This window comes from Scylla paramamosain, chromosome 1 (genome assembly GCF_035594125.1).
Source record: "Scylla paramamosain isolate STU-SP2022 chromosome 1, ASM3559412v1, whole genome shotgun sequence".
NCBI lineage: Eukaryota > Metazoa > Arthropoda > Malacostraca > Decapoda > Portunidae > Scylla > Scylla paramamosain.
In genome coordinates this window covers 3,265,951-3,291,537 of record NC_087151.1, presented here as the reverse complement: position 1 = coordinate 3,291,537, position 25,587 = coordinate 3,265,951, and the positions used below count along the sequence as shown (strand labels likewise).

Genomic DNA, 25,587 nt, shown 5'->3' with positions numbered 1-25,587 from the left:
CAGTTCACAGTCTTAAAGGCCTCTCACTGTTGCAAGTAATGTATGAGACTTATTTGTGAATGCCTTCCAGTCACCTCTGGGATACAAACACTTCTCATGACCAGCTAAAGTTACATTGGATATGGCTGAAGAACAGTAATCACCCATTTGATAATGACTGTCTTATTTTTATTACATCATTTTTTACTCACCATCACTCATTGTCATTTATTAGGTGTAGTAAGAAAAGGCAAGGGGAAAGTCATGGGTAGATGGCATTACATGTATTACATGATCCTTTGGACTAACAGTGAGTGCCTATTTATTGTGCAAATACCTTTCTGGTCATAGTACATAACCCTAATCCTTACTATATATTTGCATACATATTTAATATGGTGCACCAACAAATCTCATTTTTCAGGTATCAGTGGAGGGTCACTTAACTAAATGGTTGCAAATGCAGGGACTCTATGTGTATTATGGTACATATAAAATATATTGACCACATTTATCAGTGTTTAAGATGTACTCTTTTCCAGAAGAAAATACACAAAAGTTTAACCTGTCCCAGTACATATATATATATATATATATATATATATATATATATATATATATATATATATATATATATATATATATATATATATATATATCATTTATATTTTTATTTATTATTATTATTTTTGTAATGGCCAAGTCTTACATGTAGGTGCATCTTTGATTCTGGCAAATACAATACATATTGTAGACTCAAATTCAGTGTGACTGAGAATCTGTCTTTGCCATCTCCAAAATCATTGAACCATCTTGTATTCCAAACATGCCCCATAATTCTGCATAAATCTCAATATATAGATGTTTGATGCAATAGGCTGACAAAAGTGAGCAACTCCCAAAGTGTGTTTGGTACCTGTCGTGAGTGTGTATGTATGCAAGTATGAATGTATGTTCACATTTATGGGTTATTGGACCACACAATTCTTGTATATGTACACTTACTTGCTCCCTGTGCTCATAGGTGCTGTCATAGGTCACTGTATGGTTGCTCTGATAACCAACAGATTTGCCTGGTCATGGAATGTGTTCTTGCAAATTACAAAATTTTTAATGACAAAAATCTAATTATAGCTCACAATATTTGACAACAGAATCCATCAGTCAATAAATACAAAATAACCTGAAATATCACTGTACTTGAGTGAAAGGATAGCAGTGGTCATAATACTATGAAGATAATCCGCTTTATCAGGAAAGAAAAGCCTTATTATATATATATATATATATATATATATATATATATATATATATATATATATATATATATATATATATATATATATATATATATATTTATTTATTTATTTATTTATTTATTTATTTTATTTTTTATTTATTTTTTTTTTTTTACTGCTCTGACATTCTGTTGTCATGTTTCTTGCTTGACCTGCATACATCCATCAGTAAGATAGAAATATTCTGTACAAAAGAAAACCATGCTAGCTTCAGTGATTTAGCTCTCAGTAAAAGAAACTATAATTTTTAACCTCAGTTATAAATAACCCATCTATGTAGAAAACACATAAATTTAGTAACTTGGATGAGGAGACATTTTGAATGTATGTATGTTTGCATGTATGATGATTGCAGTGTATACATAGAAATCCCTTTGTGTACCTAGTTAGTGAAGATCTCATTTTTTTTTATTGCTGGAGAGAATAATTTCAGAAACTTTGATTCTCTTTTTTTTGTCAGGCTTCAAGTATGAATGTAAAGAATATTAGTTAAAAGAAGAAATGTATATAAAATTGAATATAACTGGTACAGTTCTAAAATTATTGTGTGTAGTATCATGTATATAGTAAATGTAATGCATTTGTGTACATGTGCTGGAGATTGTGATGTCTGTGTGTTTGTTCTTATTATCTTTTACCAACTCCTCCCCAGCTAGCAAATCTGTAGTCATTTCCACATATTCTTACACTATTTGTATTCATTTATTTTGTGGACATTTTGCCATTAACACATTAGTTGGTGTATGCTGAGTAATTTGTTCAATATATGGTGAATTAGAAGGAAACTGGAAAGCAAGGAGGGAAACATTCAGTATAGACACAAGTTGTCTGACTTGTATATGTCACTTGAATTCATGGAAGCATCAAAGAAGGAATTTGACCTGTCAGTTATCACTGTATGAACAAAAAATAAGTAATAACAAGAATGCTCGTAGTTAGCTATGACAATGCAAACTATCACAGAATTATTCCAATAGCAGACTGGACATTGTGTGTGAGAAATCAACCCTGCTACTCTTTGACAAATTTCCTCATTCATTTTATCTCAGATATACCACATGTGTGTTTTATTTATTAATTAATTTATTTTTTCAATAAGTTTTTAATTTATGGTGTGGCCTTGTGCAGATATGATAATTTCATGAACATGCTAATATTCATTATTTTTTAAGTGGAAGATGAGTGCCAATAGGTAGGATTAAGAAGATGCAGGGTAATCCCTGCTGAGAGATTAAAATAAGTTGTGGAACTGATTATATATATATATATATATATATATATATATATATATATATATATATATATATATATATATATATATATATATATATATATATATATATATATATATATATATATATATAAAATGCTGCAGCAGTATCACTTTATCTGATGATACATCATGTCATTCAAGTGATAGTTTGAGTGACTCTAAAACTAAACTCCCTCATTATGCAAGATTTGACTTTGGAGCTCTTTGTAAAATCATGAGGTAATATCCATAGACGAACAGATAACATATGGGCAGTCCCTTGTGCCAGCCATAGTGATTGCCTAGGAAGGTGTGATGATGTGATTGCAATGACATTATGTATCTGCTGATGAGTAAGCCCATTTCCAGTCCTTATTCCAGGTTTCAAATTCCGTGTTATCAGATGGATGTATCAGTGCATCATAACATGAGCTATCTGGATTCTTTAAGCTCCATCATTGACTACTACTACCAGATAACAGCCAAGCTTTTCAGTGGCTTTGTACCTACATGCCCTCAGTGATGCCAACAGGTTTTGTGAGGAAGGAAGATGTCAAGATCGGCTCTCCATTTTTGACACGGGTGTGTGATAAGGTTGTCATATGTTCATCCTAATGAGATATGATGAAGTGGGATGAGTTTCTAAGGAAATATCCTGAAACAATATCACCTGTCCTATGTGAGCTTCTAAGGAAGCATCTTAAAACATAATAATCTGTCCTACAAAGTTCACATACATGTGAAGATTGACAAACAGTCTTTAGAACTTTAATATACAAACATGGAGGCTGCCTTTTAAAAACTAATGATTATCTTAATCTACTATACAAGAGCTTCTGGACTGATATCCAGTCACAGAAAATAATTTGAAACAGCTTCACATCACATGCAAATGCTAATGATACTATTATTGTTCTTGTTTTACACACACTGATCACATAAGTTATGTAAGTTGTCGGCCTTGACCCTCTTGGGCTACAAATGGTTTGTTCCACCCATTAATGTTCACACACCAAACAATAGACTGTTGGCTTTAAGGTCATGTGAGCATTGAGGAAACCTTACACTCTTTGACTAGTATGCTTGTACCATGTGCACTGTTATTCATAATACAACACAAAATGAAACACCAAATTTCACTGCCTTGAAGTAGTAATGCATGGCTTGATCCAGCTGTTTGCTGTACTATTTTCACATTAGTAGTTAAATGGAGAAAAATCATACCAGATGAAGTGCCTGGTACTGTCCATAAGGAAAGTCCTTTTATCACAGTGTGGGGCAGATATTTGCCATTTGGCCAATGGTGGTCTTAGGGTTAACAATGTATCACTCATTGAGTCAAAGCAAAAGGCTGCCATGAAACAGTTCCTTGTGCAACACTGCCTTTCTGTGCTTAGCTGTCTTAATTTGGCTTTCTTGTAGCCTCTCCTTTTTTTCCTTGCTTTTCTTGCTCCACCTTAAAATCAATCAATCAGTCATTTAGTCTTTTACACTAATGGGATTGAATTTTAGCATGCATCTTCATCAGCAGTCAGCTATTCTTGTCTTGTCTGACATTTCCTTGCGCTGGCATCAATTGTTTGGCTGAGGATTTCCTTGTTATTTCAAATTCCCTTTATATCTTTGATCTTTGGGTCATGTGATAGGGTCTACCTAGATATGTCTTTATCTCTTGGTAACACTGCAAGAAGCATAATCATAAAAGTGCATTCCAGCCAAATATAACTTTTGAAGATAAGAAAGCACAAGCCAGGGAAAAAAGTGTTAAAAATGTGAGTTGCAGTGGAACATTGATGATTTGTAATGATTAAGCAACAATACATTCTTAGAGAAATGTGTCCAAAATTCAAGTGTGGTGTAACTTTTTAATTGCCAAGATAGGACTTCCATCTTTAGCACTTTTGTGAGCAAATTTTATCTATTTATTTATTTATTTATTTATTTATTTTTATTATTCTTGTGGTAAAAGCCAAGGTAATTTAAAGTTTTAAAATATATTTTGTTTGAAAATTTTTTTTATATTTACCTTAAAGGTGCATATACAGCTACATTAAATTTAATATATTATTCATCTCTGTTCCTGTGAAATTTCCATCTTAAAGCAACCTCCACTATTGTGTTTTCTTGCAATGGGTACTGCTCACAATTTGGTAAAATTCAGAGAGACTTTAGTCCTCACATGGGTGAAATTCAGAAAGATGATGAATTAAGTGCTCTTTTAAGAAGCCAAGAAACTATTGTGGCTGACAACATGCAACATACTCGTATCTTAGAAGTCAAGTTTTCTTCCTCAAATTCCACTAAACCAAGTAGTCTATAATCATCTATGGATCATGGTAATACAGAAATTATGTAAAAGTTAGGCTTCCCCAGTGTAAGGATTCAGAGATCTTGCATTGTACATGGACATACTTTTGAAATATATATATATATATATATATATATATATATATATATATATATATATATATATATATATATATATATATATATATATATATATATATATATATATATATATATATATTACCTGTGCAATTATAAGATTAGCTGAAAAATTTTTATACATTTAACATAATTTTACCAAATATGTTGTATTTATTAATATTCTATTAAAATCAATATATTACAGACTCTGCATCTGTTTTCTTCCAGTGATAGATATCCATAGAATACTGATAAAGATCAGTGGGTCTCTACAACACAGAAACTGTTCCTTTGTGTGGACAATTGAGCAGAATAATAACATTCTGCCAGACCCAGTAATATCTATAAATATTATGATCATGTCTTCAAGATGGTTTGGTATTTTCCAGCAATGCTTTGATGACATAGTTACGTTTTTATTTTCAAAATTATTTTCTTTACAATACCTCAGAGAAGCAATACATATTTGCAAGAACAAATTCACATGTGGAAGTACCAGATTTTACTTTTTAAAATTATATATACATATAGGTATTACATAATTTCAAAACTATCTTCTTATGATTTCCAACTATCTCTCTGTACCTTTACCTAAAGTTTCCTTTCTGGTGTTCTATTACCTCTAAGACAGTCACTTTTAATTTCCTTTGATGGTCCAAAGTTTAATATTCACTTTTTTTGTCATTTATACATAAAGATCTCAATTACTCTTTATACTTTAATACAGATTATCATACCCTGCATTTTGATGTCATGTCCAGCTTTGGGGTATCATGAAAACACTTACAAACTGATCTGAAAGTAGGGTAAACTGGCTATGAGTGACAGTTGACAGTGAACCTTTTGACAGAACATGAATGGTAAGCATCCAAGTCTATTATATTGCTAATCAGGATAAGGGGACACATGACACTTTAGGGTATCCACCTAAATTATTTGAAGTAGTGTTGAAACTTTGCAAGTAAATAGATATGTACATTGCCAGCATTTTATGCAAACAAAAATTATTATGTACATGTATACATATACATATACGTATATGCATATATATATATATATATATATATATATATATATATATATATATATATATATATATATATATATATATATATATATATATTTATTTATTTATAACAATACTTTAAATTACACAGCAGCATTAATGCTTAAACCACTATTCTTATTTCTTGCCCATGAATAATCCTTTGATATGCCTAACACCCTATGCCAAGTATTTTGAAATTTTGACATACAGTGAAATGGTGGTATTTTTTTATTACATGAGTTTTTTTTTTTTCTTCTTTTTTCCCCATTATTTCTCCTAACTCATTTATACTTTCTGCAATATCAAATGATAGGTTGCCAGCTGTTAGTGAAAACAATATCCCCAAGTAGTCATCTAAATCTGATGGATGTCAGATTACGTGTGATTAAAAATGTTGAAATTTATCAAATGGAGATATGAAAGTTTTAATATATGAAATGTATGTAGCTGTCTTATTTCTCCACCAATCTGAGTGATTCTAGTATGTCTTAGTCATTATAATAAATAGGTAAAGTACTGTAAAAATCATCAAAATACTTCAGTTGTAAGTACTTTAAAGGAATAACTACAATCAGTTGCACTAATGCCACCTTCAGAAAATTATATATTTGTAATTTTTCTGGTTTGTTTATATCAAATCTCACTGCTGGAAGTTCTCAGAGTCCCTAAATAATTTGAAAGAGATCAGTTTTAATCAGTAGTGGGTATCTTCTCTTTCCTCATTAGACGCTAGTACACAGGCTTCATCTTTGCCACAGCATCCCGATGTAGCACAAGCTGGATGTGGTCAATTTGAGCACTGTAATTCAACTTCATTGTTGAAGACAATGTGGAGGAAGTGATGGAAGAGGATGTGACAGTGACTGTAGATGTTCATATGATGCAAGGAATAATCCTTGGTATGATTTCATAACAGCAAGGAGGAGAAGGTGTGGGAAGGAGCAGTGGTGGAGCATCATGGGATAGCAGCATGGATGGGTTTTCTTCTTCCTCAATTTTTTCAGATGTCATTTCTTGGTTTTTAACACACTTCATTTTGTCATTGTATGAATGTAATGAAGGAAAACAAGGGGAATGTAATAAACATACCAGGAACCAGAAATGGTAAAAAATACAGGATCTCATAGATATATATCCTTTCCCCTATGAAGTTTAGTGGGTGACTGGCTTGTGTTCTCCACACATTTATGTTCTCAGTCCCTCACATAGCCCATGGGCTCTGGTGAGCAGAGATTTTAATGAAAATTTGCCTTTTATTCCACACGAAGTAGGCCCCAATTTACCACGCTCCATCCACTGGGATAGGATCTTTAGAGCCCTTTAAACCTGTGCCAAAAATTTAAATCAATGTTAAGGAAAATACTGTTATGGGATTATTTTTAGATGGTGTAGGAACATCATGTGCCCAGTTTTGTGAGATGCTATATTTCAACCCCTAAGGTGTTGTGTACCCCCTTGAGATTACCATCAAGACCCAAGTGAAATTTTGGTTACCCTTGACTGTCTTGTTAAAGCAAATGTAATTTGTAGTCTTATCTGATTAGACAGACAAGATATTATGTACATTCTGGTGATCCCCAACTTCTTGATCTCATGCGTCTCTCTAAACCAACTTCTGTGTTTCAAAACAACAGTGACAATCCCCAGTGAAATAAGTGAAGCTCCATAAAACATGGAGCAAATTTTCATATGTGCCTGGGTTATGCAGAACTGGATAACACTCCACAGAGGAAGACAGATCACCAAGAAGGGGGAGACTTAGAATGTATGCAGTGTCTGGAAACACAACAAACTGATGAAAAAAAAGAGAACTCCCATATAGTAGAGAAGTGGTGCATGTCAACTCAGTTCCCATTGAACCATGATGATCATTATGATATGTTTGACAAAATACATAAGTTGAATGTCCTGTCAAAGGCTTGATTCCAGCCTTTTCCTCTTACGGGTAACCCTTATAACAAAATGAGGGAAAAATCTATCATATCCATCAGTGTTCAAAGAAGAAATGAGAGAGAAATACTTGGCATGAGATCTTCCCTTTGTTAGCTATTTTCGTATGTCCTCTTACATATGGAGCCTCTGTCCCCACAGTGGGGACCAAGTAGCTTCATGGTGCAGTGCTCGCCTCCCAGCTGAATGGCTGTGAGTTCAATCCTGTTTCACAGCAGTAATTTGGTGAGAAAGGTAGTAGAGCCTCAGCCACATACATTGAAGCATTCTTCCTTTTTTTTTTTTTTTTTCTCTCTCTCTCTCTCCTTCTCCACAATAGTTGATCTTTTTTTATCCATTTTTTCCAATTTCTTCATTAACTTGTACAGTAAAATCAGGTCAACTCTCTTTCCTCTTCTCTCAAGTGTTGGCAATTCCATTTCTTATATGTGGTCTTTCCTGATCCACAAAACTTCAGCTTATTTCCATTTCATTGTTGCAGCCATTTTTTGTCATATTTTTATTTAGGAGTGGTGTGTATATTTACCTAGTTCTAGAATATGAGGCCTGAGCTACACTTGTATGATTTTGTCTCAGCATCTATATTTTGCCAGGTTTGTCTTCAGTTAATGAACATTACTTGCCTGTATTATTCACTTGTCCATCCTTCATATTTATACATGGAAGCTGTATTGTCTTAATAATGTTAAAAAATCTTCCCTTTCACGTTCTCTTCTCTTCTGCCATTGTGTGACATTGACTTACAGTATATTCAGTTTCCTATCTTATACTGCATTCATATATACTATATACATTTCATATATATAGATATACTGTATCTTAAATAGAAGTATTTTATATAGTTGCAATCCAAAGTTTTCAACAATTGTTCATCCCATACTCATAGACTTATGTGATTACTGACTCATTCATGCATATTATTTATATATAGTGAAAAAAATTACTGGTGTCAAAAATTAATGAATATTATGACCTAGTTAGATATACCTCTACATTTTACCAATTTGTAGTATACATAGCCTAAGCTGCACTTTAAAAGTCCTACTGATGCACACCTCGCATCTATTGCTGCCTCTTCTGGGGTATTCCAGTATCTATAATGCTATGTAGCGATTCATTTATTTATTTATTTATTATCAAACATCTCCCTTTTCGCAGCTTTCCACGTCTTCTTATCTATTCAGCCCTTTTTTTTTCTAACAATAATAAATCTTTTTTTTTTCCAGTTCATTAAATAATCTGCATACTAAAATAAGTATTTCCATTACTTTTAGTCTTTCATTATTTGTTAGATTATCTGTCTATCTCGCTATTAATTATATTCTCTTTCTAGTTTCTTGATATATATTTTCAAGTTGAGGGACAACACAACTTAGAATATTTTAGTTTCCTTCTAATCATTATAGTGATTTTTATCATGTCTTTGTCCAGGAAGTGAAAGGCCACCCTTATGTTTCTCAACATCATATATATGTCTATGTCTCTAAATATCTTGTTTATGTGCTCTTCTGGTGACAGGTTATCTGAGGTCCTTTCTCATCATTCACTCTTGATGTTATATATTTTTCTAAAATATATCACATAAAATTCACATATATGCATCAAATTCCATTTCCCATCTTGCACTCTGTTTATACATATTAGTTAAATCAGTTTCTAGTTACAATCTTAGTGGTTTCTTATCTTCTTGAATAATGTAGCACCACCTGCAAATTAACTCATGTAAAAACATACTCTTTGAAGCATATCATTGATTTGTACAGTCACCACGAAAGAAATCTTCACATACTACAAATTCTGACAAACGCTGGCTTATCAGCCTTGTCAGTCACACCTTACTGGTTAAAATTTTCTTCTTTTGGTAACTTGATGTTTCCCTGCAAGTTCCAGATTTCAAAGGTGGCTGCTATAGCGGAACCAGACCAACTTGGTACTTGGGGGTGTTGGCTGTACCTCTCTGCACTGTTGCCACCTCAACCCTGGAGTGACCTGACCTGACCTGACCATGGCCAGCATAGGGGATTCATGTGTCAAGGACACCAGGACAGCAGCGTCACATGACCTATACATGTTGCCAAGCTTACTGGAAGATGTACAGTGTTGTTGTTCCATCATCTAATCAAAAGCCATTAAAAAAATATGCAGTCATATAATAACTTATAATTTTTGAATAATTAAGGCAAAGGATGACAATATGAGCAAAAGAGAGAGAGGTGTTCATATGCCTGTCTACTGTGAATGTGACACCAAAGTGGGACAGGAACAGCCAACACCCCAAGTACCAAGTTAGTATGGTTCCACTATAGTGACTGCCACCTATGGCTAGTGAGAGGGTAAAAGGTAATCCCAACACTCTTTCACAGCTCATGCTATTACTTGCTCCTTACTAAATTACAGGCATGTTTTTATTGGACTATAAAATGGGTCCTACAAAGCTGAACAGTGAAAAAAATTAGTATGTTTATAACTAAGTATTCAGCAACTATAAGAGAGAATATCAGAAATAGTTCTTTATGTCAAGAAAGCTACTGCTGGAGTGCCAGAGAGGAAGAGAGGACAAGAAGGAAGAGGAAGACATGTCCATGAACTGACAAGGTGCTAGAGTTTGAAGTGAAGAAAGACCCTTTTGTCATGGCCATGGAACTACTGATGCCCTCCTCTTCCTTCCCAGAGTGGCACCAGAGTCAAGCACAGTGGCACCCCTCTTGACATGATAAATTGTTGTCTTCCTTATTATTTTTCTGTTTCACAGCTGCTGAGGCCTTCACCAACAACAGACATAATTACATCAATTTTTCTCACATATTCAGCTTGGTAGGACACATTTTATAGCCCAATGAAAATAAATAAAAATAGATAAAGACCATGTTTTTGTTTAGCGAGAGCTAGGGAAGAGAGAATGGGGGTAAGCTTTCACCCTCCTACCAGCTCTGGGTGGCAGCTACTTGTGGAGTGGGACACTTGCAGAGAAGCAAAGTTGCTAGAAAAGAATCTTTTATAAAGTTGATAGTCTATAAGATTGGTCAGGTGAAATAAAATTGTAGTGTTATAGTGCAGGATTTGTTTTTAGGATGATTTCTTCTCCAGTGATTGTACTGAAACATCACTGGTGCTAACACTAATCCCTGTGGTATTCTGCTTGTTACTTCCCTATACTTTGATTTTTTCATCTTGTTTCTGTTTCTTTTACATTTTCCATACAATTTTTTTTATTGTTTAAGGCTTCCTCAGTTATCTAATATCCAACATCTTCATGTGGAACCTTATTAAATGCTTTCATGAGGTCTAAGTATAAACTGTCCACCCTTCCATTTCTTGTGTGTAATGCCTGCCACTCGAGTAAATTTCTTAACATGCATTTTCTTTTCTAAATCCAAATAATTAATCTGTTGTTATTCCTTCTCTTTCTAAATATTCTGTTCACATATATTTTTTTATCACTTTCCCCCAAAAATTATACCATACTGGTCAGTAATACTGGCTTACAATTACAGTAAAAGATTCTTAATTTCCATTTATATAAACACATTATGTCAACCCTCTTACACTTGCTTGGAATTCTCCCTGAGTATAAAACACTATTCTATCATATATAGGTTGGATCAGTTGCTGTCTAGTCCTTCAAAATATATCTTGAGACTCTATCTGATCCAGTAGCTTTTCTCACTTTCAGGTCATGTGTGTGTGTGTGTGAGTGTGTGTGTGAGTGATTCTTGTGCCAAACATCACTGTAGTTCAACTGCATGCATATTAAGGAAATAACAGTTGAAAATCCCTTATTTAGAATGATCATTACCAGAAGTGATCTAAATTATTTGAATATACACAACTCTTCTTATGATGGGTGGTTATAATATAGGTGAGAAGTGTACTGTCAGATCTTGAGTCTAAGGAGCAATAGGTACCAAAAAATGCTTGTTATATGTGAATGCATTAGATTGAAATGTGTAAATATGGAGAAAAATTATAGTAGGTAAAATATTGAACTGAATCCCTAATTTGATCATATTTTTACTAATTATGTAAGTTATTATCATGAAGTCATAATCATAAATAATGATGCAAAATATGAAATGATGTGGACGATTCAACAAAGAAGGTGATATCCAAGACAGAATAGGAGACCAAGGGACCCTCCTCACCACCGTTCTCCTCCCTCATCTTGTTCTCCATTGGCTCTCATGTGGCCTTCCAAAGTTTTGATATCTTTGCATCTGGATTCATTCCTTCTAAACAGAAAAGTCATCAGGAATATTACCAAGAATATTCTTTATGTTTTCATCATCATCACTCATGGTCTCTTGTCCTTCTTTCACTGAGATTTACCACAACTTCCTGAAGCTCATGGCAACTGTTTAAATATCTAGTGATAATTTATTTTCTTTCTTTAATTTTCTTTGCAGAGGTTTTACTGAACTCATAGTTTAATCTCTTTAGCAAAGATATTTTTCATCTACAAACACTCAGGAAGGAGACTGGGGAGAGGTGGGCATCAGTGATGTTACATACTCAGCTTAGGTGGAAGCTGATTTGAACCACATATCTGTTTTTTTATTAGATTCTGAACTTTATTATATACAAATATGATAGAGATCTCCTATATGCAAATTCATTACATATCAACTCATTAGATGTCAGATTGCATTATAAATTTTAAATATATTACAGAACTCATTATAGCTTCTCTTTGAAGTCTTCATTCGAGTAGAATAACTTTTTACTATGAAAAGTCACAAATTTCAGATTACTTATAAAATTCTGGACAAAGTAAAAACCAGATGGAATGTAGAGTATAAAAAAAAAAAAAGCATCTTGATTTAAAGAAAGCAGTGTCCAGGTTCTGGACACTCACAGTAATTGTGTGACTTATGCTCAGTATAGTGAGAGAGAGAGAGAGAGAGAGAGAGAGAGAGATGGGAGGTGTGGGGAACAAAGAGAGGGTTATCTACATGCTGTGGAATGGAAGATAATGCAACAAGAGAGGAGGTATTGTGTACATATAGCAATTAAATGACCATGGAAAATTACCACTATATTTGTTTATTTCACAATGTGGACATGACATCTTGATTATGATACTACTACTTTATGTACTGTTGACTCCAATTTCTCTATAGTACTTTGAAGTTAACTTACAGAAATTATGTTGAAAAATTCTCCAGGTCCAACATCCCATACAAGGAGACAAAAGAGGACACCCATATCCCAATCTCCATCATATGTTCACTATCAGTTTTATATAATCTCTGTTCAACATTTAGACACAATGCTCAATTATATGTTAATTTGCAAAATGTATATAAAGCAGATATCCCAACTTCATCAAGACTAGTAGTAACAAATAAAGTCTGTTATTTGATGCTTTATGGTGCTGAACTTTTACACTGAAGCATAATATTCATGTGATAAAAATACATGACGAATGGAATCCTGGTCCCTTTTTTCAGAATCAACTGAATCACCTGAAAAATTAGGGTCAGCTCATTTTATCATATCAAAATTTCTGTTAATACTACATCAGACTGCCTTTTAGTAGTTTAGCTTTTGAGAAATAAATAGGTATTCTATTTAAAGGATATTGAAGGTACTGAAGGTTGTCTGATGGAAATAAGTAACTGATAGCTGATCAGCATTATAGTAAATTTGTGATAGGTCTGAGGTTTGGCTATTAGTTAACTAAGGTTTATAGTTTCACAGCAACAAACATGAAACCATCAAAGCATATGCATTTCTCCTCCTCAACAGAATAGTTGTTACACATAATAATTAACAATGTTACATTGATGTTATTACTTAAGTGTTTCAATAAATATTCATCAGTACACCAGGAGTTCAGTAAATGAATGACTGCTTCCTGTACCTACATTTTCTTGCAAGTTTCCTCCATCATGATGAAGTACCTCTTCCATCAGTCATATTTTTAAAGCTGAACAAAATAAATTTGGAGGCTAACATCAGTTCTGCTAATGTTTGAAAAGAAAATTGATATTTCATCTGTGTTACAATGCTTCCCATCTTATGCTTGGTTGGTTAGTGTTACTGTCATGTTGGACTAAGATGCAGAATTCCTACATGGAGCCATCTGAGGATGAATCATAAGCCAATCAGAAAGCATCACTGGCAACACAGGTAATCCCTCTGCCAGCACATGGCCATTGTTACCAGCTGGTTTATTCTAAAGACATGATGCAACAATCGCAATGTTATAATATAGTTCTTCAATTGACCATCATCATTATTGTATAAAAGTACTTTGTTTCCTAAATATTCACTGCAGAGAATATGTTTGAATATATTGTCTCAGTGTTGTACACTAATGAAAATTTATGATCCAGTACTTTTCCTCCAATGCCATAAATACCATATGCTAAAAATAGTCTCATGTGACTTTGGGGGAGCACTGAGCTTTGAAGGAAGACCTGATATTACATATGGAAGACAATTGCTTCACAAAGGTGCTACCAGCTGCCTAAGTTAAGCATGCTAAATATCTTATCACATTCTCTTTAGCAAGACTTAAAGTAGTAATGTATCATTTTGAGCGTTTAACTGTTTGTGCTTGAATGTAATTACTACAGTTTTTTTTTTTTTTTTTTTTATAAGAATATAATAGCCATATGGTCATAAAAGGAAATGCTGACTTGTGTCAAATGCTCTGAAATGGGGGAAAAAAAAAAAAAAAAAAGTTGCATGATTATAAACCAGCAAATTTATCACTTCATTCAAATTCAGTATCCATGTGTCAATATCTCCTTCAATGACCAAGCTTTTTGTACACCATTGTATTGCTTTGAAAGGAAACTAAATGTTTTTCTTGTAAGTACTACATGCATACATACATTTTGCTGACTTGCAATATTTTTGACATAATTTATAAGAACACGAGACAAGTTTACTAGAGTATAAGATGTGTTAACAATTAGGGTGCAAGTAAGGCTTATCAGAGCATAAGTTCAGTTTACTGGAACTGATGTCCAATTTATTGTAATTCAGATCCTCTTGATTGCAACTTGAGCTTGGCTTCCTGATGCACAAGTGCGGTTATCACTAAAGTCCAATTTGTCACAAAATAAATTCAGTTTATCAGAAAAATTCTATTCATCAGAATATAAATCAAGTTTATTTCAGCATATGAGGTTTTATTTTAATGAGAAAAAAAAATGGCATGGAGATTCTGTATTAGACAATCACTCCGATGAACAGCCTTAAAAATTCTTAAATTTCATGTAGTGCTTTACATACCATACAACTGTTGTCTTTACCATAATGCTGAATATGCCATACAATTTAAAGGAGTTTGGGTTCTTTTTCAGAGTGATAATGTACAGTCAGTGTAAGTGTATCTTAGAAAACTACTTGTGATAGTGTTCAATTTGACAGCATTGTAAAAGTAGCAGTAGTGGTAGAAGTAGCAGTAGCAGTTGTTTCTAGCAGGATTTTGTTGACTTCAGATTCGACAAGTATAAACACTGTTTAGGAGAGATGGATAAGACCTGCAGAATTCTGGATGACTGAGTGCAATGTTGGTTAGCCTGTTATCATGATTTTATATTCATTTGCTATGAAAACTTTTAAAGACTTTATTCGAAAGTGCCATTTATTTAAAATTATTTTATCATTTATATTCCTTAGGTAAATTACATAATGTGTTATGACATTGTTGATGTTTTTTAAAATACAAATAAGATGCACTTTTAATTTTCTTTCTTACTGTTTATGCAGCTATTTCTCTCCTCCCAATTGAGATCAATTTCATGTATTGTAAATATTGTTATTGATATGAAACTGCTCACCTGAATCATGAGAACACTATTTTATTTGTGTAACTTTCTATATAAACCTTTGGCTGATATAATCACCACATAAATCTGGTTTTAAGTACTCCTTCTCTCCTCCACAAACACACACACTCTCTCTCTCTCTCTCTCTCTCTCTCTCTCTCTCTCTCTCTCTCTCTCTCTCTCTCTCTCTCTCTCTCTCTCTCTCTCTCTCTCTCTCTCTCTCTCTCTCTCTCTCTCTCCATTCATCTGCATATGGGTTCCCTCTGTATAACTCTTGTCAAAACTTTTTTTTTTCTTCTCCACATAACACTTCAGTTATTTCTTTGAAAGCAGCAAACAAGAAGCACCTCATATTCAAGGGCTGACATAGCACTACAACCTTACTATGAGAAAAAAATTTTCTCAGCCAAATATTCCATTTGATTCTTCAAGACTTCCACAGAAACTTTTAGATGTCTCTCAGCAGCAACATCAGCAAGGCTAAGCATACCATGGTGGAAAAAAAAAAAAAAGCATTTCAGTGCTAAACTTAACATCTCTTAGTAACTTCTGACATTATTCATTATCACACAGTAGAAGGTTAAGAGATACACAATTTTCTTTAGAAATGTCCATCACCAATTGTTGCTGACAGCTGCTTCTCTGCCACCAGACACAAGCAGCTTTTATTTTTTTAAATATTTCTGCAATTATTTAGGTTTATTTGTGTCCCACTGTACACTTTTTTTTCTAAAGGTATCCAAAGAAATCTAAATGAAAGAATGCTGAAAAATAAAGTCAGAAAAGTCTTGTTAATCACCAAGAAAATATGTACTATCACATTTATTACACCAAAGTTGGAATAAATCAATAAAAAAGGCAACTAAGATGGTACCAGACTTTGAGAATCAAATTGATAAGGAAACATTCAACGATATCAAACTGCCAACTCTTCAAGAGAGAGAGAGAGAGAGAGTGTTCATTATGATATATGACTGGCTACCAACAACAATGGGCCAAGTGCCAACCACCCTGGGATGGAGTTAATAGAATAATCAGTTATGTAATTTTCATGCTCTTCTAGAAGCAATAGTAAGGTGAACATAGGTGTACACCTATGTGCTTTGTGCTTCTCAAGACACATCCTTCAATTTTTTATAATCGTTTCTGACTGTTTGGGGACTGGTGTCTCAGAGGGCCTTTTTTATTTATTTATTATTTTTATTTTTTATTTTGTCCTTGGTTGGTGCCCCTACTACATAATATTAAACAAATTAATTAATAAATAAATCATCACAGCAGGAGGTATTGTACCTCATCAGACACTGTTGCCAGCTTTGTCTTGGTAAATATCTGAAGTTTGCAAATTAGATGCTGATACTTGTGGCAATGAATAAATCAAAGACAGTAACAGTGTAGCTGATGAGGTGACCACTGCTGTGATCTATATTACCACCATGCATACTACAACCATATTCATATTGTTTCTAGAATAGCATGAAGATTCTATAATGCATCCATCTTTGTGATACAATAAACATCTCCACCCACATCCACATCCACATGCATAATTTGATAAAGATACATATCCTTATCACATAAAAATATGGAATATATAAATACTACAGGAAAAAAAAAAGTGCTAATCAGTCCTTTCAGGAAAGCTTGCCAGTCACATGTCACCAGCTGTAGTCTGGAATTAATAATAATTCATTCATTATAATATACAGCACCCACAAAATGTAGGCTTAATGAATTTTCCTTATATTAGTACTTTAGTCACAACTTGCTATCAAAACAACTTGAATGTGTCTGCGATTATTCATGTCAGTTACATGCATGTATATCTTTGATGACTTCAACAAGGCTAGGAACGGAAGTGGTGTTCTTTTCATGAAACCACAGCTCATCATTGGAACTGATCTAGAAAATACCCAGGATGTTCACCTGCTTGTCTGACAACCATTTCATGACTTGCCTTATGACATGGAGCAGTCACTTCTGGCCTCATTCATTCTTTTAATATATTCAAGTCCTGTTGTAAGATCATGCCATCTTCTGCAGTTTTTATCTTTTGGAAGACTTTTGCATCTTCAGCAGAGTTTTCCATTTGCCTGGATGTCTTGCAGGTCAACAATGAGAACTAGGAACAGTATTGGACTCAATACACTTCCACTGTGGGATGCTGCTCCATACTTGTAACCATTTTGAGTAATTTCTCCTGATACTCTTTGTTGTCTGTTTCTGAAAGGACTATATCCACTTGTACTCTTCTCTCACCAAGTGCTTCTAATTTCGATAGTAATTGGGTGTGAGGAGCAGTGTCAAATCTCTTTCAACAATCAAGATATACATCAACACTGTTCCCCTGTTCCCCTCATCCACCACATTCTCTAAGTCTAGGAATTCCAACAACTTCACACATGACTAAACATTTTATTACACTTCAAAGTAACTCATAGCTATAAGAGGACTAAGATACATGTTACATTCATTCCACTCTTCCTTCAGTAGTAATTTTACCTCTAATAGCCAGAACTTATTTCATCTTCAACTAAAGATATAGTCTTAAGACAGGAAGTGGTTGTACGTACCAGCAAGTCACATGTCCATCCACGATGATGCCCAGCCTGCAAATGCCACCTTTGCCAGCCTTTTATGTGGCTCACTTGGGGTGATGTAGGTATAGCAATACAAAAATAGTAGTAGTAATAGTAATAATAATAATGAATAGATGATAGTTGGGTAGACAAATAAACAAAATTATAATGATGATGGTAATAGTAATAACATACAACAGTTTGCAGTCTAGGTGTAACACTACTAATAATGATTATTATCATTATGATAATTTATTTATTTCTTATTTGGCAGCTGGTTTGATGGTTCAGTTAGGAAAAGAAAAAATGATAGTTAGGCTAGGTCAAAAGATGTATTAGGGTATGGAAGTGTTACGTATTACAGTATTTACAGTTAAGTGATGATTCAAGTGATTATAATAATGATAATGATCCTTAAAAAAAAAAAAAAAAGAGAGAGAGAGAATAATAATAATAATAATAATAATAAAATGTTAGATTAGGCAAACTGATACATTTCAGATGAATTAAAAGAAACAGAAATACCTGTGATTCAGAAATTAATGAACCTGAAGACTATAAATGAAACATGAAGTACAAATATAAAATTTGATTCAAATTCTGAGACCTTCCATGTGCAGGCAGGAAAGTTTATTAGTGTGCAGTGTTATCATCATTTGTATAACTTATTTTTGTGTATTTGTCTCATGATTCTCTCCATCAGCAGTGTTATTTCTTTTGCAGCCTCTTCATCTGCAAACTAAATCAATCTCTGAAGAGTACATCATTTGTAAAATTCAACCTTTTGTATTTTTCTCATATGATCTCATCTTTCCTCTGCTACCATGTTTCAGACTTAGTCTTCTTTTACTGAAGGCATATTTCTTCACCCACTGTTCATCCCCATCTCACCACCAGCTCTCCTCCTCCCAGTCCTCTCCTGCACACTTCACTGTAACACTTTTTCTAATGCATCTTCCTTTATTTGATTTCATTTTACTTTTTTTTTTTTTTTTTATATCTCAGTCATTCTCTTGTGCCTAACTGATCCACTTGAAAATAAATAAATAAATAAAAATAAATAAATCCATCACACCTGACTTACCTTCCAGCAGTTAGTAATTATACCTCCACCTTCCCTTCTCAGTGGCATTACATTTCTGGATACAGTTGTATTATCCACCACTGCCATTCCATCACTACATCTAAATTAATGTATTACAAATCATTATTGTTCCTCTTTTTCCTCCTTGCTCCTCTCCTCCAGCCATGAAGGGAGTTGGGTGACAGGTGAAAGAGGAAAAAACATGAATAACAAGGCAATAATACAATTCTTGCATTCCAACACTACTTATGCTAATTTCTTCTGGTGCTGCACATCAGACAGTCTATTCCACCATACAGTTTGAATACTTATTTCTTTCAACAAAGTTAAGTATCCAGCATAGTGTTCTACAGAGTTTGTCAGTCATTCTTGTACATATTATTATCTATTTTGACTAATGACATGCAGTATTTATATGGCTTCATTTTTGCACTCTTTGATTCATCACAATTTCAATTAATGTTTGTTTTACTTTCTTCACTTCATCCTACTGAAGTTATTCCCAACAACTCAACTTTTAGTTATTGCTTGTTAGCAAAATAAACCATTACATTACATTTTTCTTCTCAACTGAAAAAAAAAACTTGCACAGTTAAATATTGTTACAATGCAGAAATGGAAGAAACATCAGGACACCCTTTAGTCCTATCAATGTGAATTACTGTGGCTTTTTGAAAATTTGGATCTTTCCGTGAAGATAAAATCAAATTTATGTGCTGCTTCTTCTCTTTCTCCATTACTATTTAAAAGAATGCAGTTCATCAGAAAAAACACATCCTGGATCATGCTGTCTGGAAACACTTTGAGATGAAAAGTATGAAAATAAAAAAATAAAAATAACCAAGCAACATATTATTTCTGTTCTTCACTTACACCGTAATTTTGCAAAGGGGACTCCTGAGATATATAAAAGACAGCTGTCAGCCTCCTTGAACTTCTGCTACCCCCTTAATGTATGTGGTGTATAAAGGATACAAGAATAAAACTGAAGGATGTTAATAAATTCTGATACACAAGGATAAAATTTTTGGAAGAGTACTTTTATCTTGATCAGACTCTTGAGAATTTCCATGTGGGGAGCATTATGGATCAGAAACAGGCACACTTAGGGGACATCACCTCTAAAATGTTCACCTGACAATTGGCAACTAAGATGTAGAGCAATGAGAAATTGGCCTTATATGTCCATTACTTGAGTCACTACTTACAACCACAGGTAATGTGCACACCCGCCTCCAGACAAGTTCTTGGACCCCGAGTATTTAAATATTGCATTTAGTAATACCTATTAAATGTTTGATTGTTGTTTACTATATAATGTTGCAGATAATAACATATAAAATATTCCAAATCACGTAAATATGAAAATAACCCTTCATAGGCATTAACTGTATTATACACTATTTAGTGACTACTACTTTTATCTTTATTTTTATTAATCAAGGCAGTCACCATTATTTTCACACCCTCAAATGAAGACTAAAAGTTGAATATTAGTTTTATTAAGCTTGAGCTTAGACACCATCAATATTCCCTCCTAAACAAACACCCAATAATGATTGATACAATTTGCTGCTTAATTACAGTTATTCACTGCTTTCCACCTCACTCTCTCTCTCTCTCTCTCTCTCTCTTGCTCTCACGCTCTTTTTTTCTTTCTCTCACACACACGCACACAAACCAACCACTACCAAGCCAACAACTTCCACTGACAGGGTTTTGGGACAAGACCAGTGTGTTTGTTACTTTCATAAAAATACTGTATTGTGTTTTAATGTTTTTAAATGTCCAAAATCAGTCACCATGCATCCTTTAAAGAAAATAAACCAATAAATGAAATACATATAATAATAATAATAATAATAATAATAATAATAATAATAATAATAATAATAATAATAATAATAATAATAATATCCTACAAATGATTTATATGGAAAAGAATGAATAAACAAAGACTGTTCCAATATGCAACAACAACACCACTTAACTGCAGGCTAAGTAACATAAAAAGAAAATGGATAGTATATATTCCATCTGCAACCAGCAACTTTTCAAAAGCAAATGCAATGACAAAAAATAATAATAATAATAATAATAATAATAATAATAATAATAATAATAATAATAACAACAATTGTAATAATGACAATAATAATAAAATCCCTCTTTATCTTCCGCTACCCTTATAACAAGCCTATATTTCATCAAGTGCTCTATAAGTCCATCGCCTCAGCTGTTATCACTTAGAGCATCAAATCGGTTGGCTGTACTAAGTTTGGGGGCTGCATAATCTTCTTGATAGGAACGTGTGGAACCATGCCTCACACTCTCAAAGCCCTCATTGCTGAAAGGAAAAATATTAATTTAAAGCTTAATTATATCATTATATTACAAAAAAAGTGGCAAAATATAAGAAACATTTCTTAAATATTAATGCTTATAAGTTGCAAAACAACCTTGAAAATCCACAAGACTGCCTTTCTTTTACTCTAAGGGAAAATAAACTACCAGAGAAAATGAAAAATGGAAAGTAGTAAATTTTAACCAGATGTTTCTATTTGTTTTGTGCAATAATTTTCAGCCATATTCTGGTTTCTTCTCAGTTAAATGAAAAAAAGGGATCTACAAAGATGTAAGCATAGTGGAAGCTGGACACACCACTGCATCACCCACTGGCAGAGTTCAGGGTCTCAGTATGTTTAAAATCAACATGAGATCTAAAGATACTTAAGAGAAGAAAATAGATAATATGCAAATTAAATATAATTAAAGACTCATTACCTGAAACCATGGAATCTATTTCTTTAAAAACATTTACAATGGAAAAGACATTTTGTACCATCAGAATTAGGCATGAAATTGCAAGCGAACATAAATGCTCAAATGATCCATGAACATACTAGTTTCTCACAAATCGTACACATAACTAATCTTTCTCATGCACATAAGCTGCAAATTTCTTTGGACAATCTAAACAAGAAATTTCTTATCTTCCTAAGCAAATGAAAGTGAGTAAAAACTTGAACTTTTCTGAGTATATAAAATTATCCTGAAGTTGTTAAGGAATCATATGAATTTAATAAGTACACACTACTGCAGATCAGATGCCATCCATGGCTAGAATAATGGAAAACAGCTGACTGAATAGTATACAAAATAAGAAAAAAATCACTTACTTCATTCTCTTCTTTCCCCAAGCACCCATTGGATTGGCTGCCTGAGCATCAAACAAAGACGGGAACGCCATTTCACTGTTGATATCTGGAGCAGTTCGATTACGCCTGGGGGCTAAAAAAAAAAAAAAAAAAAAAAAAATCAATAACAATATAATAACACGATATTATGTCTTACTAGCAGAGAGTGAAAGGGAACCTCATAGTAGTAAATAATTTCCATAGGGTCTGTGTGTGAGATGGAAACTGAAGATGAACATATGGAAAAAATAAGGTGATGGTGTCTGAAAAGAGAAAAGTACAAGAGTGTGATTTTAGGACACCAGCTGTGGGTAGGTATCAGATATTTATGGAAGGGGAGAGAATGACGGAGGTGAGTGAGTTTAAATATCTGCTAAACATGATGAGACTGATGAAGAGATAAGTTGTGAGGTCTGACTCTCTCAAAATGACAATGACAACCAAATGTGCAAGTCAAGCAGCAATCTGAGCCTAACCATACATAAAAATAACTCAACCTACTGGACTTTGGTAATGGTGATGCTGCCATACTGCGCATGTGTGGTGGTACATATGAGGAGCCCATTTGTGAAAGTTTGTTTTTTTCCTCTGGCTCCACTACAGGAGCAGCCTGAAGAGAAGATGAACATATTTTATTATTTATTTATTTATAGATTTATTTATTTATATATTATTTTATTAACAGCTTGAAGAGACAATTTTTGTTATGAGTGTAAACTTTCACCATGTTTCTAGCTACTCACCACAGGTGCTGGTGGTGGTGCTGGCACTTGTTCTGTCTTCCACACTCCATCCTTTTTATCCCCATGATCTCCTTTTTCTCCATCATCATCTGCTGAACCTCCCCCACCTTCTTCTTCATCTTCTATTTGCAACTTTGTGATTTTTAAGTCTGTTAGATCTTTATCACCCTCATCTTTAAAGTCGTTCCATTCTTCTTCTTCTTCCTGTAAATGCATAATAAACACAAATAAATCTTTAACTCAACTGGTATTCCATAGGATAACAATCAATGTAAAAAACTGGCAACTCCTGAGAAGCAACTTGGTAGACGACACTAATTTAAGTGCCTGAACTAAAGACAGTGAACTTATTTTCAGGGATATCACTTTGCAGCTCACAAAACAGATTATAAACATGCCAAAGATACCCTACCCTCCACCTCATGCCTCATATATATATATATATATATATATATATATATATATATATATATATATATATATATATATATATATATATATATATATATATATAATTGCCCTTTATTTCAATGTCATGCTCCAATTGTAATATCATTAAACTCATCTTGTATTACCTATCAAATTAATTCTAATTAAAGAAATGTTCTCAAATATACATATTTCTTTAGAGCACTGCAACATAAGACAATTCACAACACTAGAAGCACAGTACAATCTTTACAAACACCTGCAAGAAATAAAATTAATTATGTGATTTTTTTTTTTTTTACATTAGTTTAATGTTAAGTTTTCTATCAGGTTGTCAAGCTTTTTCACTAAAAAATTGAAAATAAAGCTGTGGTCACATTATCCTCTGTAATTTTTCTAGGTATTTTGAAAATCACCATCAACATCATCTTGACATTAATTGAAGTTCTCAGTGCTCACCAGTCTCACCTTTAGCAATACTATTCCATTACCAGCATTTTTTTTCCTTTACAGTTGTAGGTCTATAATTTTTAGGTAAGTACTCATTAAACAGATTTATTTATTTATTTATTTATCATACTGGGGAATGATAGTACCAAAATATGATTTTGTGAGAAAAAGTTGTATGTAATCAACACCAACTATCAATCTTCTTGAAATACCTCCTGCCTTGAAGGCTGAACATGAAGGAAATATTAAACTTGGCCATCACGGATGGGCTTGCAAATCATGGTGCCTTCCTCTGATCTCCCACATACCTATTATATCCAGTGGGTTCCATGCAAGGCTCCCAAACTACCACCTTCGTCTCCTAACAGCCAAGTAGTTAAGAGGATTTTCAAATTATTTCAAACCTAGTTGAACTGACCTAATTGCTGAACCTAACTAAAACATCAAGAATACAGTATTACGCTCATTTCCAACTTGCTCACCTTATTTGTATAACATTGCGCATTAAAAAAGAAAAAAAAAATACAAATCTGAATACAGTCATAGAAACTTACCTACTTTCTCATCAACTATAATAATAACATCGACTTATTTATGCTAAATTACTGATGAGAGAACAGGTGATTAACAGTACTAGTATCAAAGAGGTATGAACCTGAAGTGTCAACTCAAAGACTACGTCTAAATCTAATGTGAACACATTCAGTGAAAACTTTGCTTAGGAAAAATAAGCTGCAGAAGATTATGTATTGATGCTACATTAGACAAAATACTTAGCAACAGAAACAGAACTGCAGGCAAAAATAAATAAAACTAATAGCAATCAGCAAGCCTCATATATTTTCGTGCTAGATGAGACCCGAGACACATCATACAAAAAATTAACAATAGACCAAACACCAGGCACTATTGCACTACCCTGGACATGACCGTGCCTGTGTGACTTCCAAAGATGAGGCAAGACAAGGGGTCCATGACAATGGGAAAAATAGTCACCTTTGGGGGATTCTCTTCCTCGACCGGGTATTCTTCCGTCGTACTTTCTTCTTGTGGCTGTTTCTTCACCAAGGATTCCGCCTTGGCCTTGACGCCCTGCTGCTGCTGCTGCTCCAGCTTCTTCTCAGTCTCCTCTAGACGGCGGGCTATCTCGTCCGTAGTAGTAAACTTCCTGCCTTTTACTTTCTTTCTATCCTTTCGAGCGAAGAAACTGTCGAGGTCAGCCATGGCGACAGAGCAGATGGAGAGATATTCAGGTCGACTCGAACGAGGGCCAGCACACACCAGATGGGGGAAACAAGAAATCACATGGACCTAAACATCACCATAAGGTCATAAGGAACACAAACCACGGTGGAATAAGATCAGAACCT

The 25,587-nt window shown here is 33.6% G+C and overlaps 1 protein-coding gene across 1 annotated transcript; it reads right to left on the bottom strand.

Moving 5' to 3' along the window:
* Positions 1 to 18,626: 18,626 nt before the first annotated feature.
* Positions 18,627 to 25,575, bottom strand: LOC135113985 (protein CDV3 homolog). Its single transcript, XM_064029601.1, has 5 exons — positions 25,214 to 25,575; positions 23,339 to 23,542; positions 23,097 to 23,205; positions 22,578 to 22,689; positions 18,627 to 21,745 (listed from the first exon to the last, which is right to left on the bottom strand). Exons 1-5 carry the CDS (start codon positions 25,439 to 25,441, stop codon positions 21,631 to 21,633), a joined length of 768 nt encoding a protein of 255 aa, XP_063885671.1. The 5' UTR covers positions 25,442 to 25,575; the 3' UTR covers positions 18,627 to 21,630.
* Between the last annotated feature and the right edge of the window lie 12 nt (positions 25,576 to 25,587).